This window comes from Rhinolophus hipposideros (genome assembly GCF_964194185.1).
Source record: "Rhinolophus hipposideros genome assembly, chromosome: 23".
Lineage (NCBI taxonomy): Eukaryota > Metazoa > Chordata > Mammalia > Chiroptera > Rhinolophidae > Rhinolophus > Rhinolophus hipposideros.
The window spans coordinates 31,607,783-31,623,971 of record NC_138069.1 but is presented as its reverse complement, the minus strand read 5'-3'; the positions used below and the strand labels follow the sequence as shown (position 1 = coordinate 31,623,971).

Here is a 16,189-nt window from a genome sequence, read left to right as displayed (position 1 = left end):
TTGCTAATGTTTTCCAAAACATGTGTCATCAACTAAGGTACCTAGTTACAGCAAATCCTTTGAGGATGAAACTGGACAAAAGCAAATAAATACTTGCAAAAACATTAATTCATCCTTGGTTTAGAAGAGGACATGGATAGTAAGGAAAAGAAGAGAATTTCTCCTTTCCTAAGTGCAGCTCCTCCTTCTTCCTTCCCTAAAATAGCTCCAAATACATAAACATGGAAGGAATAGGTGAAGAAGGGACTGTCGTCAGGCTTTGTGTAATTGAGATGAACGTAAAGTCTCCTGGAGAGCATGTATGTGATCTCACTAGATCCCAACCATTTGGTGTTATTTGCAAATCCATGGCCTGATTGAAGCAAGGACTCTGTTATCCTTCTCTTTAGTCCCTAGCTTCTGGGAATGTCAATTCCGTTTTTTTTTTTTTAAAGGATATGTATTTAAGAAATGAATTCACTGAAATATATTTGATCTCCTTTGTTGGAATGAGGAAACTTATACCCAAATTCCTCACATGATCTTTAGAAAAAACATATTTACCCATATTATTAAGTAGCTCAACAAATGCAGTAGGATGTGGCTTTATATCCAGTAAAATTATTAAGTGATTACCATACTGATTAAAGCAAATATGAAATGTGTAAATTAATGATTAAACTCATGTTCTTCAGTCAAACTATAAAGGAAAGTGTTAATACATTGGAAAAAGTGGTGAGAAATTTAGGAAATGGAAGATATAGGTTAGTTTTGGATGAAGAACACTGCATATTGAAAAACCAGTAATTTAATTTGTAAACTTTCCAGTATATGTGAACCACTCCCAGAAATTGGCAGCTGGGAGGAATGAATATTGAATTTAGGCTCAAAAGTAAGTGTATGGTATTTTACAAGGGGAGAACATTTCAAATTTCAAATAGCGATAGATCCTGCTGGGATGACCTAGAAAGGTTTCAACACATCTGTCTACTGATCCTCTATTTTCTCTCTCTGTTTTGGATTTTTCATTCTTATGTCCTATTACACTTGTACTAGTTGAGTTCAACATCTGAAATTGTTCTTGAAGCATCTTTTCTTGCCTTTTCATTTGAATGTTTGTGTATAAAAAGCTAGGAGTTCCGGCAGCTTTCTCCAAAGGCAAAATATCACTCTATTCCCATGCTAAACAAAATCCACCAAGTCTAAGATTTCATTACCTTTTCATGCCAAAGGAATAATTGGATGGTCTGAATTACCAAGTGCTGGCTAGATCTATAAAAACAGCTTTTTAACAAGTCACCTGGGTATGAAATAACTGCTCCCCTTAAGAATGAGTCCTAGACAATTCCTAATTAATCATAAATTATGAAGATTTTTAAACATCTCTTTTTCGTTCTTTAATAATATTCAAAATTTTATTTGAGTCATGTTTCCTACATTCAACTATATACAGATGATTGGTGCCTAGGTACTAGGCTTTTCAGTAATCTCAAAGGAGAAAATGTTTATAAAACATAAGTATATATTTGTCTTCAATTTAAGCAAAATTAAAAATATCTGTAGTCTTAATCTAACAATATCATTGCGAATTTATGTCCCTCTTCAAAATGTATACTTCTACATGACTCTATCATTTTCAAGAATTTTGAACTTTCCTCACATTCTGTTTTTTCCTCCTTCCTTGTAATTAGAAACATTTTCAAACATACATCCTGAGACAGCTTCTAGAATGAAGATCTAGACCTTCCTGAAATGAAGGAATATATGAAGTTAATGGTAGGGAGAGGAAGTTCCTCAGATTGCATTAGAGCATGTGGGAAAGATATATTGTATTACTTAATAAATATTGTAAGCACTATTTTCATTTTATCTTATATAACACTTAATATTTGCAGAATATTCCAGCCAGTTTATTTTTTATAGTAATTATTAAAGTTGAAAAATGGAAACCAGGAAACCAGGTGCCCTACCATAGTTCATCAGCTTGATGATCAGCTACACATGGAAGAGAAAGAAGGGCAGAAAGATTCACATATGGGAACAATTCACCCTTACCTCATGGTGTACAACAAGGTCCCATCCTCTGTGATCCTTAGGAGTTTGTTGGGCATGGTCATGTTGTGTGCCACTGACTTTTTCCCATTGTGAAAAAAGGTATCCGGAGTCCAGATCTTACTTGCCATTAGGTTATTTAACCGGAGAACTGTCATGGGTCCTTTAAATTTTAACCTTTCGTCCTTCCAGCTTTGACGGAAAAATACGTCTATTGTATATTCCTAGGTAATTTTTGGAGAATAGCAAAGAGTTCATCGTGTTGTATTTTGCAATGCAAATAACACACACAGACAATGCATAATTTTTGCAACTTTAGAAGAAAAATAATGAGCTAGATGATATTGCTAGAAGTAAACGCATGGTGGCCTTGTACAGTTGGTGTCAGGTGAATCATTGGTTGGCATAATCATTTTTTAAAAATATCTTAAATGCTTGAAATATTTCTTGGTCAAAAAAAATTCTGCTGATTATCTCCTCAGATATCTGAAAGGAAAATAACACCCTACCCCCATCCCACCTCCACCATACTTGAGATGGAATATATTACAAGTAAAAATAGAACTCATGTTAGAGGTTATGACATATAAGAAAAAATTTTATTAGACAATTCCATTGTATTTTTGGAGATAAAGCATAGTCTTTTGGGGGGCCTTCTCATGGTCTCTGAAAACCTCACACCCAATGCCAAATCATCCAAGGTTCTAATGCGAGTGTGACAATTTCATCTCCTTTTCAGCCAAGTAAACATTTATTATCACAAATAATGTATACAGACTTTCAATTCTACACAATGAAGATGATGATAAATTAAGGAATCTGTTTCACTAGTAATTTGGATGTTTTTTGAAAAAAAAAATTGTGTAGTATGTGCAGGTATGTGTGAGTGTGTGTTTGTGAATGTATGTGTGTGTATAAGACACATGAGAAATGTATGAAGCTCATCATCATTCACAGCCAGGGACTCTATTTATTTGAATAAACACAGCATCCCTTATGGCAATACCCAGAGACAAACATCTGCTAATCTGAAAACAAGCAATGTGATTTACCAGCTCCTAAAATTGAAAAGGGTAATATCCATCTTCCTTGCAGGATTTGCTACACTGACACTAAATTTGGAACTCAATGGTTTAAATTAAAGATTACCACATTCTCCACTAATCTTAGCATGCTCCACAGTAGAAGGAAGACTAACTTGAAAACATCATGCTACGTTTTCTTAATCCCCTAAACCCTGATACATCAGCAAGCTGTTGTTCTTTTTTAATCTTATACATATCAACTTTAGGATATGCAAAATAAGTAATGCCTGTTTGTAGGCATTTTGTGCATGAATTTAACTCCTGTCTCTTCCCCAGGGTTTAAGCAAGATTAGGTAAAGATTGCATGAAGGTTTATCCTACTGGCACAAGTTTGGCATTGCCAAGCCCTTACTGATCAAGTAACTAACAGTTATTTTTGGATAGTTTATAATACATCGGGAATAGTACTAAATTCTGATTTAAACAAAAAAGTGTAACATGATGCCCGTCTATCGTTGTAGGCAAGAGAAGTTACCTTGTCTGTTGGCTAGGTTTTTCTGTGTCTGGAAGTGTCACATGAAAGCTCTGGGATACATGATAAAGGTATTTACTCACCAAGAAACATTTGTCAAGCATCTGTTAAATTCAGCAGAGGGAGAAATTGTTTAGTTTGGATGTTGTAAGAAAACTTCTGGTGAAGTAGGATAGGCATAGAATGCTATTTTCCATGAGGAGAGAAATGGGATGGAGCCTGTGGATTTCATCAGGAAGTGATAGAGAGTAGCACTGCTTGTCAGGGAAGCTGAGTGGATATACTTTCTCTGAGATATATACACACACACACACACACACACACACACATATATACATACATATATATGTATGTATATACATACATATATGTATATATCATATATACATACATACATATATATACATATATATCAGAGAATATATATATAGAGATATACATATATATATACATATATATGTATATCTCTCTATATATATATTAATGCATTTATAATTGGTTTCTATGTAGTCGGGAATGAAAAGAAGGCTTGTAGGACAGAAAACCTGAGGAATGTGAGAAGTTGATCCTACCCGAGTAAAGTAAAAACAGAAGGCAAAAGAGAGGACTCCACAGAAGATTGTCAGAGCAAATAGGAAGCTGTGGTGAACAATTTGTTCAAGGTTCAGAGGTCGAGCCTCCACCGCTCAAGTGAAAAGTCTTTCCAAGGTACCCTACCTTCAATAGAGTAGGTCCCTGGAGAAGGTCCCTGGAGGCTTATTTTGAAGATTGGGACCAAACATGTGCAATGTTCCTAAATAAATATTGTATTGAAATGTTCCCACTCACACTATTTACTGCCATCTGTGTGTGCTTTGACTTACTACATTCTCAGCACTGTGGAAAACAGGGCTCTATGATTGTGCCGCCTGGATATTTCTGTCAGAACCTAGTGCCCTGGGAATGTGCTATTTGATTGCTAATTAATGGTTTTTAAAATAAAGTGAAGGAGTTGTCCTAATTTTGTTTTCTGTTCCAGATGATGTAGATACTTAGGGAGCTGAAGTGTCTGTAGGGACAGAAAGCCTGAGTTCGAACTGCTAACCTAGCTGGCTCACTTTCCTCCTCTGGAAAGTGTGGATAATAAGAATACTTAGCTGAAACATTTGACATTGAAGATTAGATGGAATAACGTCTATCAAACCCTTAGTCTCGTACCTAACATATTGTAAGCATTCAATAATGTTGAATATTGTTATGGTTATTATTATAAATTAGATATTTTATTCTCACTTAAAGAACTACAAAGCTTTTCCTGTCTTGAAAAATAGCTTTGTCATTCTGCCTTCTAATTTTGATAGCCTCTAAATCATACTGCTTTCTTATGCATAATTCTACTGTAATGTGATTTAAATGATTATTCTTCTCAAAGTGGTCAAGTACAGTTTGTTGTTGTTGTTGTTGTTGTTGTTGTTGTTGTTTTTTAAGGAGGGCACAGCTCACCGTGGCCCATGTGGGGATTGAACCGGCAAGCTTGGTGTTATCAGCACCACGTTCTAACCGACTGAGCTAACCGGGCACCCCTTAGGGGCAGTTTCCACTAGCCACTTAGCAAATCAGTTGCAGACCTATGGCTAATTTGACAGAATAATTCAATTATTGTCTGGTTCAGAAGTTTTAAGGAATAGGGACACTTAGACAGTCTGCCTCTTCTTTCTATCTGATATTTGACTGAAGGCCATGTATGGAAAGTAATTCATGATAATCATAGGATTAGCAGTATATTAGAAATCCTAGTGTGCATCTCTAGTCGAAGATAAAAAAGGACATCATTGGTTCCTTAAATCACAGTCTGAAGCAATAACTCAAAGGCATGCCAAATATTTTTCAAGAGAAGAGTTTTTAATTGCCTATCGCTGTATTTGGGCACTGTCCCTTTACAAGTCATATTGAGCACTTATTCTTTGTAAGGCATCATGCTAGGTGCCAGAGAGAGAGCAGCCATTTATTAGTAATAGTAGTAGTAGTAATAATAATAGTAGTAGTAATAATAATATAATTATCAATGTGTGATGTCTGTAGTGCTTCCTACAGACATCGATGTTCCTACACTTTCTCGATGTTCCCATTGATTAGAAGAGAGCTTCATGGTATAAAACTTGTGAATGATCTCTATCCCCTTATACTCTTCTCTTTGGGGAGGGGAGGAGGAAGGAGCCGTTTAATTTGATGGTGGAATTTGGAAGGAATAAGAGGCTTGCCTATTTCAGCCTCTGCCTCTGTCTTTTCCATTTTGGATACTGGCTGTCCATAAGATTCACAAATTTTGCAGTGTTTCTCTGTGTTAGAAGTTCTATGTGGACAGTGTGCACCCTAGCCAAGGGTGGCCACCTATGACTGGATGGGTTAGCTGGCTGACCCTGATATTCCTCTCTGAAGACCCACTTGTCTGCAGATATAAGCCACCTGCGATATCATCCTTATTAGTCATAAAGATGATACTGTCACAGTCCATATCTCTTTTTCTATTAAATTGTTTCTCAAAAGATTCAGAACTCAGGAAAAATGGGTGTTATTTATTGAGTCCTGTAAGACCGTCATTTTTAAAGATAACAGAGACTTTAAACCTATCATCAATTAAGTAGCAGTTTAATACTTACTGTAAGCCAGCACTGTACTGATACTCTGTGGGATGTGAAACGAGTGTGTCTTTAATGTTTTTGGCATCAATATGGGAGAATAAGACATTTATATAAGAGAAATAACATTACAAAGTAGTGTTATATGTGAGGCCAAAAATTAAATTGTATTTTAGAGTCAATAAAAGTGATTAGAATGCTAAAAGGGTAAGTTGATTTGTTATTGGATTAATTAAAAAAATGTTTTCATCAGGCCTTTGGGTCTTGATTTGGGCCTTTGTGGAAATACAGGATTTAGGTGGGTAGAACATAGAAGAAATTTTCATGAAGGGTGCATGGCATGATGTGGGGTTCAGAGGCAAAAATAATAACTTATTTCTGGAGCACGATTGAGGGACTTTATTTACATATTTACCTATAATTATAATAATATAGCCATTACAAACTTAAGTGATGTGCCCAAGGTCATGCCGCTGCTAGTGGGGGAGATTTGCTTTCAGCTGGCCTGAATCCTAGAGCCTCACAGAAAATAGTACTTACACAAATGACTGAAGTAAAGAGTCAATGTTGGGAACAAGTGAGCACAAGTGATAAAATCATTTATGGATTATATGGAATACAGGCAGAGGAGTTTACATTTGACTTTAAACACGACTGGTGTCTAGGAAATGTTCTTAATTAGAAAAGTAGCATGAGAGAATGGTGTTGTGAGAAGACTGCGTTCCAACCTGGGAGAATCACAATAGGTTCTCGGAGAACGATCGAGATAGCACCAGATATTATATCACACAGTATTTCAGCAAAGTGGTCTACAGACTGACCACAGTGACAAAATGAGTTCCCAAAGAGGAATAAATCCACAATTATGGCTAACTTTTAGATTTTTATTTCTTGCAGTGTAATCATGGCTGACATTTGTGGAATGCTTACTATATGCCAAAAAATTTTAAGGGCTCTTCATGTATTAATTCACTTAAATACTTGTGATAACTCCATGAGATATTATTACTTCCATCTGACACATAAAGAAACTGAGGCAGAAAAATATTAACTAACTTCCCCAAGGATATATATACACCCTAATAAGTGGAGGAGCTGGGATTATAAACCCAAACATTCTGATTCGGAAATCTATATTGTTTAGCCAACACTGTGCTGTCTCTCCTATTCTTTGCTGACCCTAATTTGCATAGTTGGTGTGTTTTATAACCTGTCTTAAGATCTAAATTATCTAATTTTCCCAAGCCAGCATTTCCCAATGTTTGACTCACAGGTTACTAGTTCTACATACCATCAACAGGTATTGCATGAAGAAAAAGGGTTTGGACAAATATGATTGGAAACCACTAGATCACGTGTAGTTAAACTGATTTCCTTACCTCAGGACTTACCAGAGCTTTTACCCTTGGTGCACTGTGAATTTCCATACTTTGGGAAATGCTGGTCTAAGTTGACACTTTCTATAACTTTTATTCTGAATCATCTGAGCTACTATCAAATCAGAAAACTTTCATGTTAAGATATTATCGACAAAATGCCATTTCAAAAATAATATTCAATTAATATGTCTTTAAAACATTGATAATGATGTGTCTTCCTGGCCTCTTTATGCTTTTTTTATTTATATAGGAGCGTGGCTGCTATGACTTCGAAAATATTATGTAATATCTGCAGAGCTCTACTGATGTACCAATTCCTATCAGATAGAAGATAGATAAATTCATGTTAATTTATTTGGGTTGGGAAAAGAAAGAACAGGCATATATTCATTTTATTCACACTCTTTGTAATAATTTAATGAGTGCCTTTTGCAGTGAAGCTTAACGTTTCCCATTGGTGTATTTTAACTCTTTGTCTAATTCTGGTTAAGTATTCCCTTGGATTTTATACTCATTTCCCCTTTTAAGCCAAAAATAATTCAGAAAACATGATGTTTATGGCGATTCTGCAACAGTGTTCACAATCCAGAAACTAGCATCCTTGAGGCAATATCTCCTCCTACTTAAAGTGGTAGATAACTCACACTGTTTGGCTGGCAGACCATATGCCAAGGCAAAGCAATCATTTCAGGGATAGAAAAAAAAGACTGCAGAGGTTGATGGCCATAAGGTTGATGGTCTGGGAAGTAAATGGGTATTTTCTATTCTATATATAGTATTTAAATATTACATATTATATACTATGCACACAGAGAGACATAAAGATATAGCCAAGCAATTTCCAGTTGCTCCCTAAATATAATCTTTTTTTAAAAAGTAAATTTAGAAAATACCCTAAGAAAATGAAAAATGCAGTGTCACTTACCATATCATGGTCTGAAACGGGTCCGAAACTGGTGACGAAGATGTCAGTCTTCACTTCAGTGACACGCTCTGATGAAGCAGGAAATTGGGACAGTGAATGTCTATCAACAGCCCTTATTAGATCTCACCACCACATACTTACACCCAAATGAGAAATTTATTGGCTTTGATTAGCTATTTCTAAAATTTGTCTACTGTGTAGTCCTGATAATTTACTGCTTACACGTGAAATTTCACAGTTAATATTTTTTTTCAGTGGAGAACAGAGCCTAAATATGCTAGCAGAGATTTTATGGAGAAGTCAGATACTGCTTAATGGATTCTCCAAGAATGGACTCACTTTCCTAAGTAATAGCAAGCCATTTCACATTGTAATAAAATCGTGTTAGCATATGGGTGTGGTTTAAGCTTCAGTCTTCTTACACTGCTCCCCAGATTCTCTAGGTATTTAGGCCACTCTTGGGAAGTCTACACTTTGCTATAGCAAGCTTTATTAACTGTTTAAGGACTCAAGGGTATATTTATGATTGCTTTCTGGCACTACATCATAACCGAATCATCCAAATTACTCCCTGGAAAAATCTGGCAACCCATACAAGTATCTTCAATTTTAGGATAAGAAGAACATATTATGGCACAGAAAAGTTCATTTAATAGAGTCCATTTCAAGTTCAACGTGATTTTATTTTATTGGTCTCTGAGGCATATATATCAGTCACTAAAACATATTTGTTGTAGTTTGGTGACAATGAAACACAGATATTTTCAAGGAAATACATTCACTCACCAAAAAAAAAAGAAAAATTAGAAAAAAATGTTTCTTCTTAAAAGGAAACAATTTGTTGAGAGGTGAGACTAGAAAAGATGACTGTAATTTTCAATTTTAGCTCTGACAAATAACAGTCCAGTGTATTAAGCAATTTATTTTCTTTGTTGGGACATTGTATCTCTGGCATAGAACATTAAAAAGGTGATCCAATATATGCAATAATGAATTCTTTTGAAAATCCATTTTATCCCTCAGCCATTTATTTGTAAACAGTTAATACTCTCAGAATAAATTTCTCTCAAGGAGGTCATGGTATACAGTATACATAATGCGTACCTCAAAATATAAAATAATTTGGAGGTGGTAATGATCCCTCTAACAACCAATCCAGAATTTTTGGCTTGTTTTTGTTTGTTTGCCTTTGCAAACAATTTTCTTGGCTCCAAAATACTTCAATGAGCCCCTTGAGAGAAGAATTATCTGGTGTTTACCTTTAAAAACTTCAAAATGGAGGATATAGTTTTGAAGAGAAAGAAAATAGAATTGGGTTTTTGGAATTAACTTCCAACCTCAGTTTTAAAGTTCTGTAACAACTGTGTATCTTGAGAGAGAAAGCTGTCAGCAATAAGTCTCAGGTGTATTAACCATCCATTTCTTATTTGGGTCCCTATGCTCACCTCTTCCAGCCATCATTTCATTTATACATTGCACACTTTCTTTCTAAAAAAAAAAGAATATATATATATATATATATATATATATATATATATATACATAAATATATATATGTATATATTTTATTCAACTGAGTCTTTTTCGTAGTTTAAACATCTGTTATTTCTTAAGACTCCATCAAGAGCTCACATTTTATTAGAATGTCAGGACTGACAATTCAATTAAAACAATAATAAAAAGAAAATAAACACTATCTATTCACAAAAGCTAGAATTTATCTTATTAACTGAGCGCATTTTTGTCCTTTCGCAGCGTTTTCCTTTCTCGATCAAGCAAAGGAGATTTCACTTAGATTTTCTTTGATATAACAAAAACATGCACTTATTGTCATGAAAAAAAGTACAAAAGAAAGACAATAGAGAATCGGGCATATTTTCATCCCAAATTCTTCGTGTGCCAGGTATGACACACAAAAATTCCAAAATTTATTGGAAATAATTTTATTTCTTATTATTTATGGATTAATTTCTTGCAATTAAAAGCACCTTAAATTGTGTGATCAAGGAGAACTAATATCTACATTTTGTTTCTACATAAGTTTTAAAATAGTCAGATCCTCTTTTTTTTCCCTCCAGTTAGTTGACTCGACATCATTTTGTTTCCAAGGCTGATTTTCAGTTCTCCTCACATTATAAACTATAAGATTTATGGTGAATATTTTAAGGATCAGAGTGACAGCTACAGAATTAAAATTATGTCTACTCTTTAATTTTTATTTTTGTAGTAGGAACCTTTAAATGTATGCTCATTTGGGAAATACACGATTCCCTGTCCGCACTTGTAAGTGGTTAACAGCATGGGCAACTCTCCTGGACTATATCACCATTACCTATTTCTTGAGTGTAGGGAAAGTGTAATTTCTTTGCTTTCAGGTAATTCCCCAAAGTAGCTAGCTTTACACTTATTGCTTTACCAGATGTTTTAGGAGCAACCGATCTGTTTTGTCTAGCATGACAAAGTGCTCTGAAGAAGTGAGATATCCACTTGCTAAATACATGTGCTATTTTCCTCTGCTGTTTTCAGATTTCTAGTAGATTACTGTGCTATATAAGCAACAAATGATAAAGAACGGAAGTCTGTTTCTAAAGATCACTGTGCCGTTCAAGTAGAACATGAAACATGCTTAAATTTGCATACATTTATTGCCAGACATAATTAGTACGGTTCCATTTAGGGATTAGGCATAAATGGAAAGCAGGCCACATCACTGGTTATAACTACATTTAAAAAGTGTATTTCTTTAATCTTTACCTTTCCTTGCCCCTAAGTATATTTACCATACCAGTTCATCATCTTTCAGTGCTTCGTTATTTTCTACTAGCCACCTCCCTCGGAGATTTTCTAAAACTCACCATGATACTATACCAAGGCATGTACCCAGACCAAGAGCGCTCACTTCATGAGCCTCTCAAATGACGGTCTCACTAGGCACTATAATCATGCAGATATCCTTGAAGAGATTCTCATTTTTGCTTTGTTTATCTTCTTTCTCCTCCAAACATAGTCACAAACCCTGAGTTTAAGGTACCAAAATTTCCAAGTCCCCAAACTGAAGTTTGCCTGTGGGTGATTGTAGTGACCTCTCAACTACTAAATGGAGGAGGTGAGTGATGGCATCAGAAGAAGGAGAAGCACAGTGCAATGAAATCGGGGATAACACTTAGAACCAGGGATAAGATAATTAGATAACAATCACTTTCTATACCTTCCCTTCTAATATATTTCCCTTGCTACAGACCTAATTTTCTTCCATTTGTCATTAGCTGTTAATGAGTGCCCAGTGGAACAAAACAGTTTCCATTGCTAGAAAACTCTGCTTATTTTATATGCCTCTGGAAGATTCCTCATGAACATTAGTCTCTAAGAAATTATGTTTTAAACACGTTATGTAAAACATGTTACATTATGTTTTAAATACCTTATTTACCTCAGTGTTTTCCAAACTTATTTGGTAATGCTACCATAAAAATATTGCAAATGCTTAGGGTAAGAATGAGGCCAATATAACATGTTATGTTGTTTCTTAAAAAAAAAACAAAAAATCAAAAAAAATGTTTCTTCATAGTATTAATTTTGAAATTTCAGAAAAATATGAAAAAAACATTCAACATTCTATGATTACCACCATCCACATAAATCCACTATTATTATCTTGATATATTCTATTAACATCTTTTTTTCTATTCAAATATATACTCAATGATTATTCTCAAAGCACATCCTCATTCAGTGAAGTACAATGTCAGTGACAAGGAATAGACTCCTTTGAACTTTTAAAGTATGTCTTTCTCTACAGCTCACCAGGAATTGAGTGGCATGTGAAGTTATCCTTTACAATAGATGGTTTATAATCTGGAGTGCAAAGTTCAAAATAGGCAGAAGATTGTTGTAAATGAACTTAGGCAAATTGTAAATAGTGGTTAACTTGCTTTTTTGGTAAAGAAATGGTAGTTTGAAATCAAGACTTCTTCAGGTCCAGGATCAGGCTTAAATGGAAGATGTGCTTATATGCATGTGTTTTGGGCTGTGATCCAAGGGAATTGTTAAAGAACATTCTCTTCCCCAATTCTGGGAAAATTTAGTCATCTCTTTACTCTCCCCTTCAATTTGAAATCCCCATGGGGTGGGAGGAGGTAATATATGTGTGTAAATTATTTATTATTTAAGGAACACTAGAACATTGGAATATAATCCTGTGCTCTAATATCAGATTTTACCAATTTACCCCTGGACTCTAAAGTATTATTAGGAATGCCTAGAAAGGACTCAGTGACTTTTTATGGAACACATGAGGAAATGTCAAGATAATTTTATGCTTCAAAATATTCTGTTTAAGAGCATACAACATGAGTCAGGAACTTCTAATAAAATTCAACTAGAATGTTTTTACACCTAGCCAAAGTTAAACATGAATGAACCTGTAATATAGCTAGGAAATTGTCTGAAAATGAAAATCATTTAAAATAATTTGATGGAAGACATGTGCAAAGAACAGATCAATCAGCACATTTTTTCAATCAAATATATTCTTTATTATCTTTTTCCTGTCCAATATAAAAAGAAAAAAAATCAACATATTTTTTAAAATTAGTGTAAATGTATACGCATGTTCAAGTTTTCAAGGGATAAACATGGAATAGAGTTATGTAAAATGGGATCATGATGATGATGATTTGGGAATATCTTAAAATAGTACATCAATGTAAATGAAGTTTTTTATGACAAATAAATCAATTAAAATCAGTTTTTAAACAAGCACAGCCTTCAAAAATACATTGTATATATGAATATGCATGCATATATATATATATACATGCACACTGTATTACGTATTCTATAACTACTAGTCAGCAGTACATCTGTTCTTACTGGGGATTTCTTACAATGTTGATAACCTGCTGATAAGTATTGAAATAACAGATGTTTTGAAGTGATAATTTGAAAAATATGATTAGTGCTTGAAGTAGAAATAAGAAAGCAGTGTTGTATAGTAAGTAGTAAACACATTGGATTAAGAGTCCAACACTCAAATTTTGACTGTGATTTTCCTGGAGAACATGCTGTGTGATTTTAGATACTATTCTTTTATCTCTCTAAGTCTGTTTTCTCACTTTTTCAACAAAGAAATAATACCTGCGTAGTCAATTACACTGCATTGAAGTGAGGGTCAAATAAGATTGTGATGTCAAAAACACTTTGAGATGTATTTGTTGGATGCATTGATTTAGTCAACAGATGTTTGTTGAGCATTTTCTATGTGCAGGAGAGATATTGTTCTAGGTAATACATTGGTGAACTAAAGTGCAAATATAGCATATCTCATAGTCTTCAGAAAAATATGCTATAGATAGATTAGAAACAGATTAGGTAAGTAGGTAGGTAGGTAGGTAGGTAGGTAGGTAGGTAGGTGGGTAGGCAGATTAGATAGATAGATAGACAGACAGACAGACAGACAGACACAGACAGATAGATAGATATCGGGTATATAGTTATGTACAAAAACATACATACAAATTATACTAATGAATTTCAGATCACTATGAATGCCCTGAAAGAATGTCTTTTGAAAAGAGGACTTTGAACTGAGACCTAAAAGATGTGAAAACTTCAGGGATGAGGCAATCCAGGGGAGGACATTTCAAGGAGAAAAAAGAACAAGATCAAAGGTAAGTGTGTTATGTTTAAGAAACAGAAAGTTTAATATGTCTGGAGCCTGGTGTTGCTGATGATCACTCTAGAGGCAAGTAGGGCCACCCCCTAAAGAGCTTTGTGCATTTCACTAAGCAGTTGACCTTTAATTCTAATGCAAAAAGAATCCTTTGGGTAATGAAGTGAAATTATGTCATTTGCAGTTTAAGAAGATAGTTGGTACTGTGTGAACAATGAATTGTAAAAGTGTACAAGAAAAAGTGAGGAAGGAATCAACAGTGAAGAATTATAAGTGATCTTTTATTAGGAATGCCTATCATGACAATTTATTTAATATGGCATTGGCCATATTTTCACTGGAAATGCTCTCTACTGAGGGACTCAGGGTAATACTCACTATGCCCGATTCCATAGACTTGTAACTTATGAAGGAGGTTACTCACTCACTACCTACTTTAAGCTACTTTGTGTCTATTAGTGCACAGAGACAGTCACTCTATGGAGACTAAATGGAGGCACATTAGTCATCCATAATAACCTATATCTTTAAATTCCACTTTGAAATGATTGTCTTTGGAAATTGAAAATATCCTGGGCTCTGTACATCAATATCAACGTAGGCTCCTGGATTGAAGGATGGTTCAGCTCTATGCCAGTCTGCCTGGAACAGTGTTTTTGCTCCATCCTTCATTTCCATCCCTTAATTCTTTAGAAAAGTTGGCAACTTTTCCTAGTTGGTATGTTGAGCTACTTAATTCTGTATGTGCTCAGCTACTAAAGATGGATCGAGTATAGAGACTCATAAGTCAAGGTGCCTAAGTAGTCCCTGAGCCTTTGTTTTTTCAGATTCCAAGAACTCAGATGATAAAAACATCTCCCAGGAAAAACAGGTAAATTTATTGTGGCAGACATTTATCTCATCTCCACTGAGAATTTCCCTCCTTCCCTCCTTACTTATGGGCAGTTTCTATTGACAGAGGGCTAATCTTTAGAGAAGGGTGTGATTGCTGTGTTGGAGGAATGGGTTTCTTTTGATCTAGGTTAAGTCTGGATCAAAATTCTAAAACCTGCCTATCTATCTAGCTTCTAGGCAAGATACTTCTTGTTCCCATTATAACATTTTAGTTATATGAGAATAATAATATGACAGTCTTAGAGGGATGTGGAATCCACTTTGTTTCCTCTTAAATTTTCCAAAATGGCAGAGTCTATGACTATTAACAAAATTCTATAACCTGCCGTAGCTTCGAGGCAAGATACTTCTTGTTCCCATTATGACATTTTAGTTATATGAGAACAATAATATGGCAGTCTTAGAGGGATGTGAAATCCCCTTTGTTTCCTCTTAAATTTTCCAAAATGGCAGAGTCCATGACTATTAACAATGAGATTTTCATCTCAAAAGCACTACATTTTTTTTTCAAATAAAGACTTCAGATTTTACATGAACAAAGGAATCATGTATAGAAAACACTTAAAAAAAAATCAACATCAGTTCCAGAATGAAGATGAGAAGTGGAAACTAATGAAAGGTTACAAGTAGCTGCACTAAAAAGTCATCTGTAGCTGTTTACTAAACATTTGTCCTTTATAACATGAGCATCGTCTCAGTGGCTATATTTTATCTTAGGAAATTCTTGTCATTGAACAGATAGATGATTTATATATAACAGGAATAGATAAGAGTAGAAAGTTTCTAAACATGCTGGAGCATTCCTTTGGGCGTTTGGTTGGATTCATTAGATGAGCTGGCTTCATGAGCTGACTGGCGATCTCAGCCAGTAAAGGTTAAAAGGTACTGTCTGTTCATTTTAACAATTCCTCTTGGGTATTTGGTAACTGCTTTTTCACTGGAATTCAACTGAATTATAGAATGTCTAGATAGAGTATTTCTGTGGAAATGGATTGCATTATGCCTAAGTCTGATCATCTGCTACACACCTTGCATTAAAAACGCCAGATAAAAACTATAGCGAATTCAAAAAGAAGGGTTCCACAGTAGGATTTCAAAACATAATAATAAAAGC

The 16,189-nt window shown here is 34.7% G+C and overlaps 1 protein-coding gene across 1 annotated transcript in view; it reads right to left on the bottom strand.

Annotated features, from left to right (window-relative positions):
- GABRA1 (gamma-aminobutyric acid type A receptor subunit alpha1) overlaps positions 1-16,189 on the bottom strand; it is a 52,924-nt gene that overhangs the window by 24,281 nt on the left and 12,454 nt on the right. Inside the window, exons 4-5 of the mRNA XM_081036110.1 lie at positions 8,511-8,578; positions 2,035-2,255 (exon numbers count right to left, since the gene is read on the bottom strand). Coding sequence (XP_080892236.1) covers positions 2,035-2,255; positions 8,511-8,578 — 289 coding nt within the window. The remainder of the gene's footprint in view (positions 1-2,034; positions 2,256-8,510; positions 8,579-16,189) is intronic.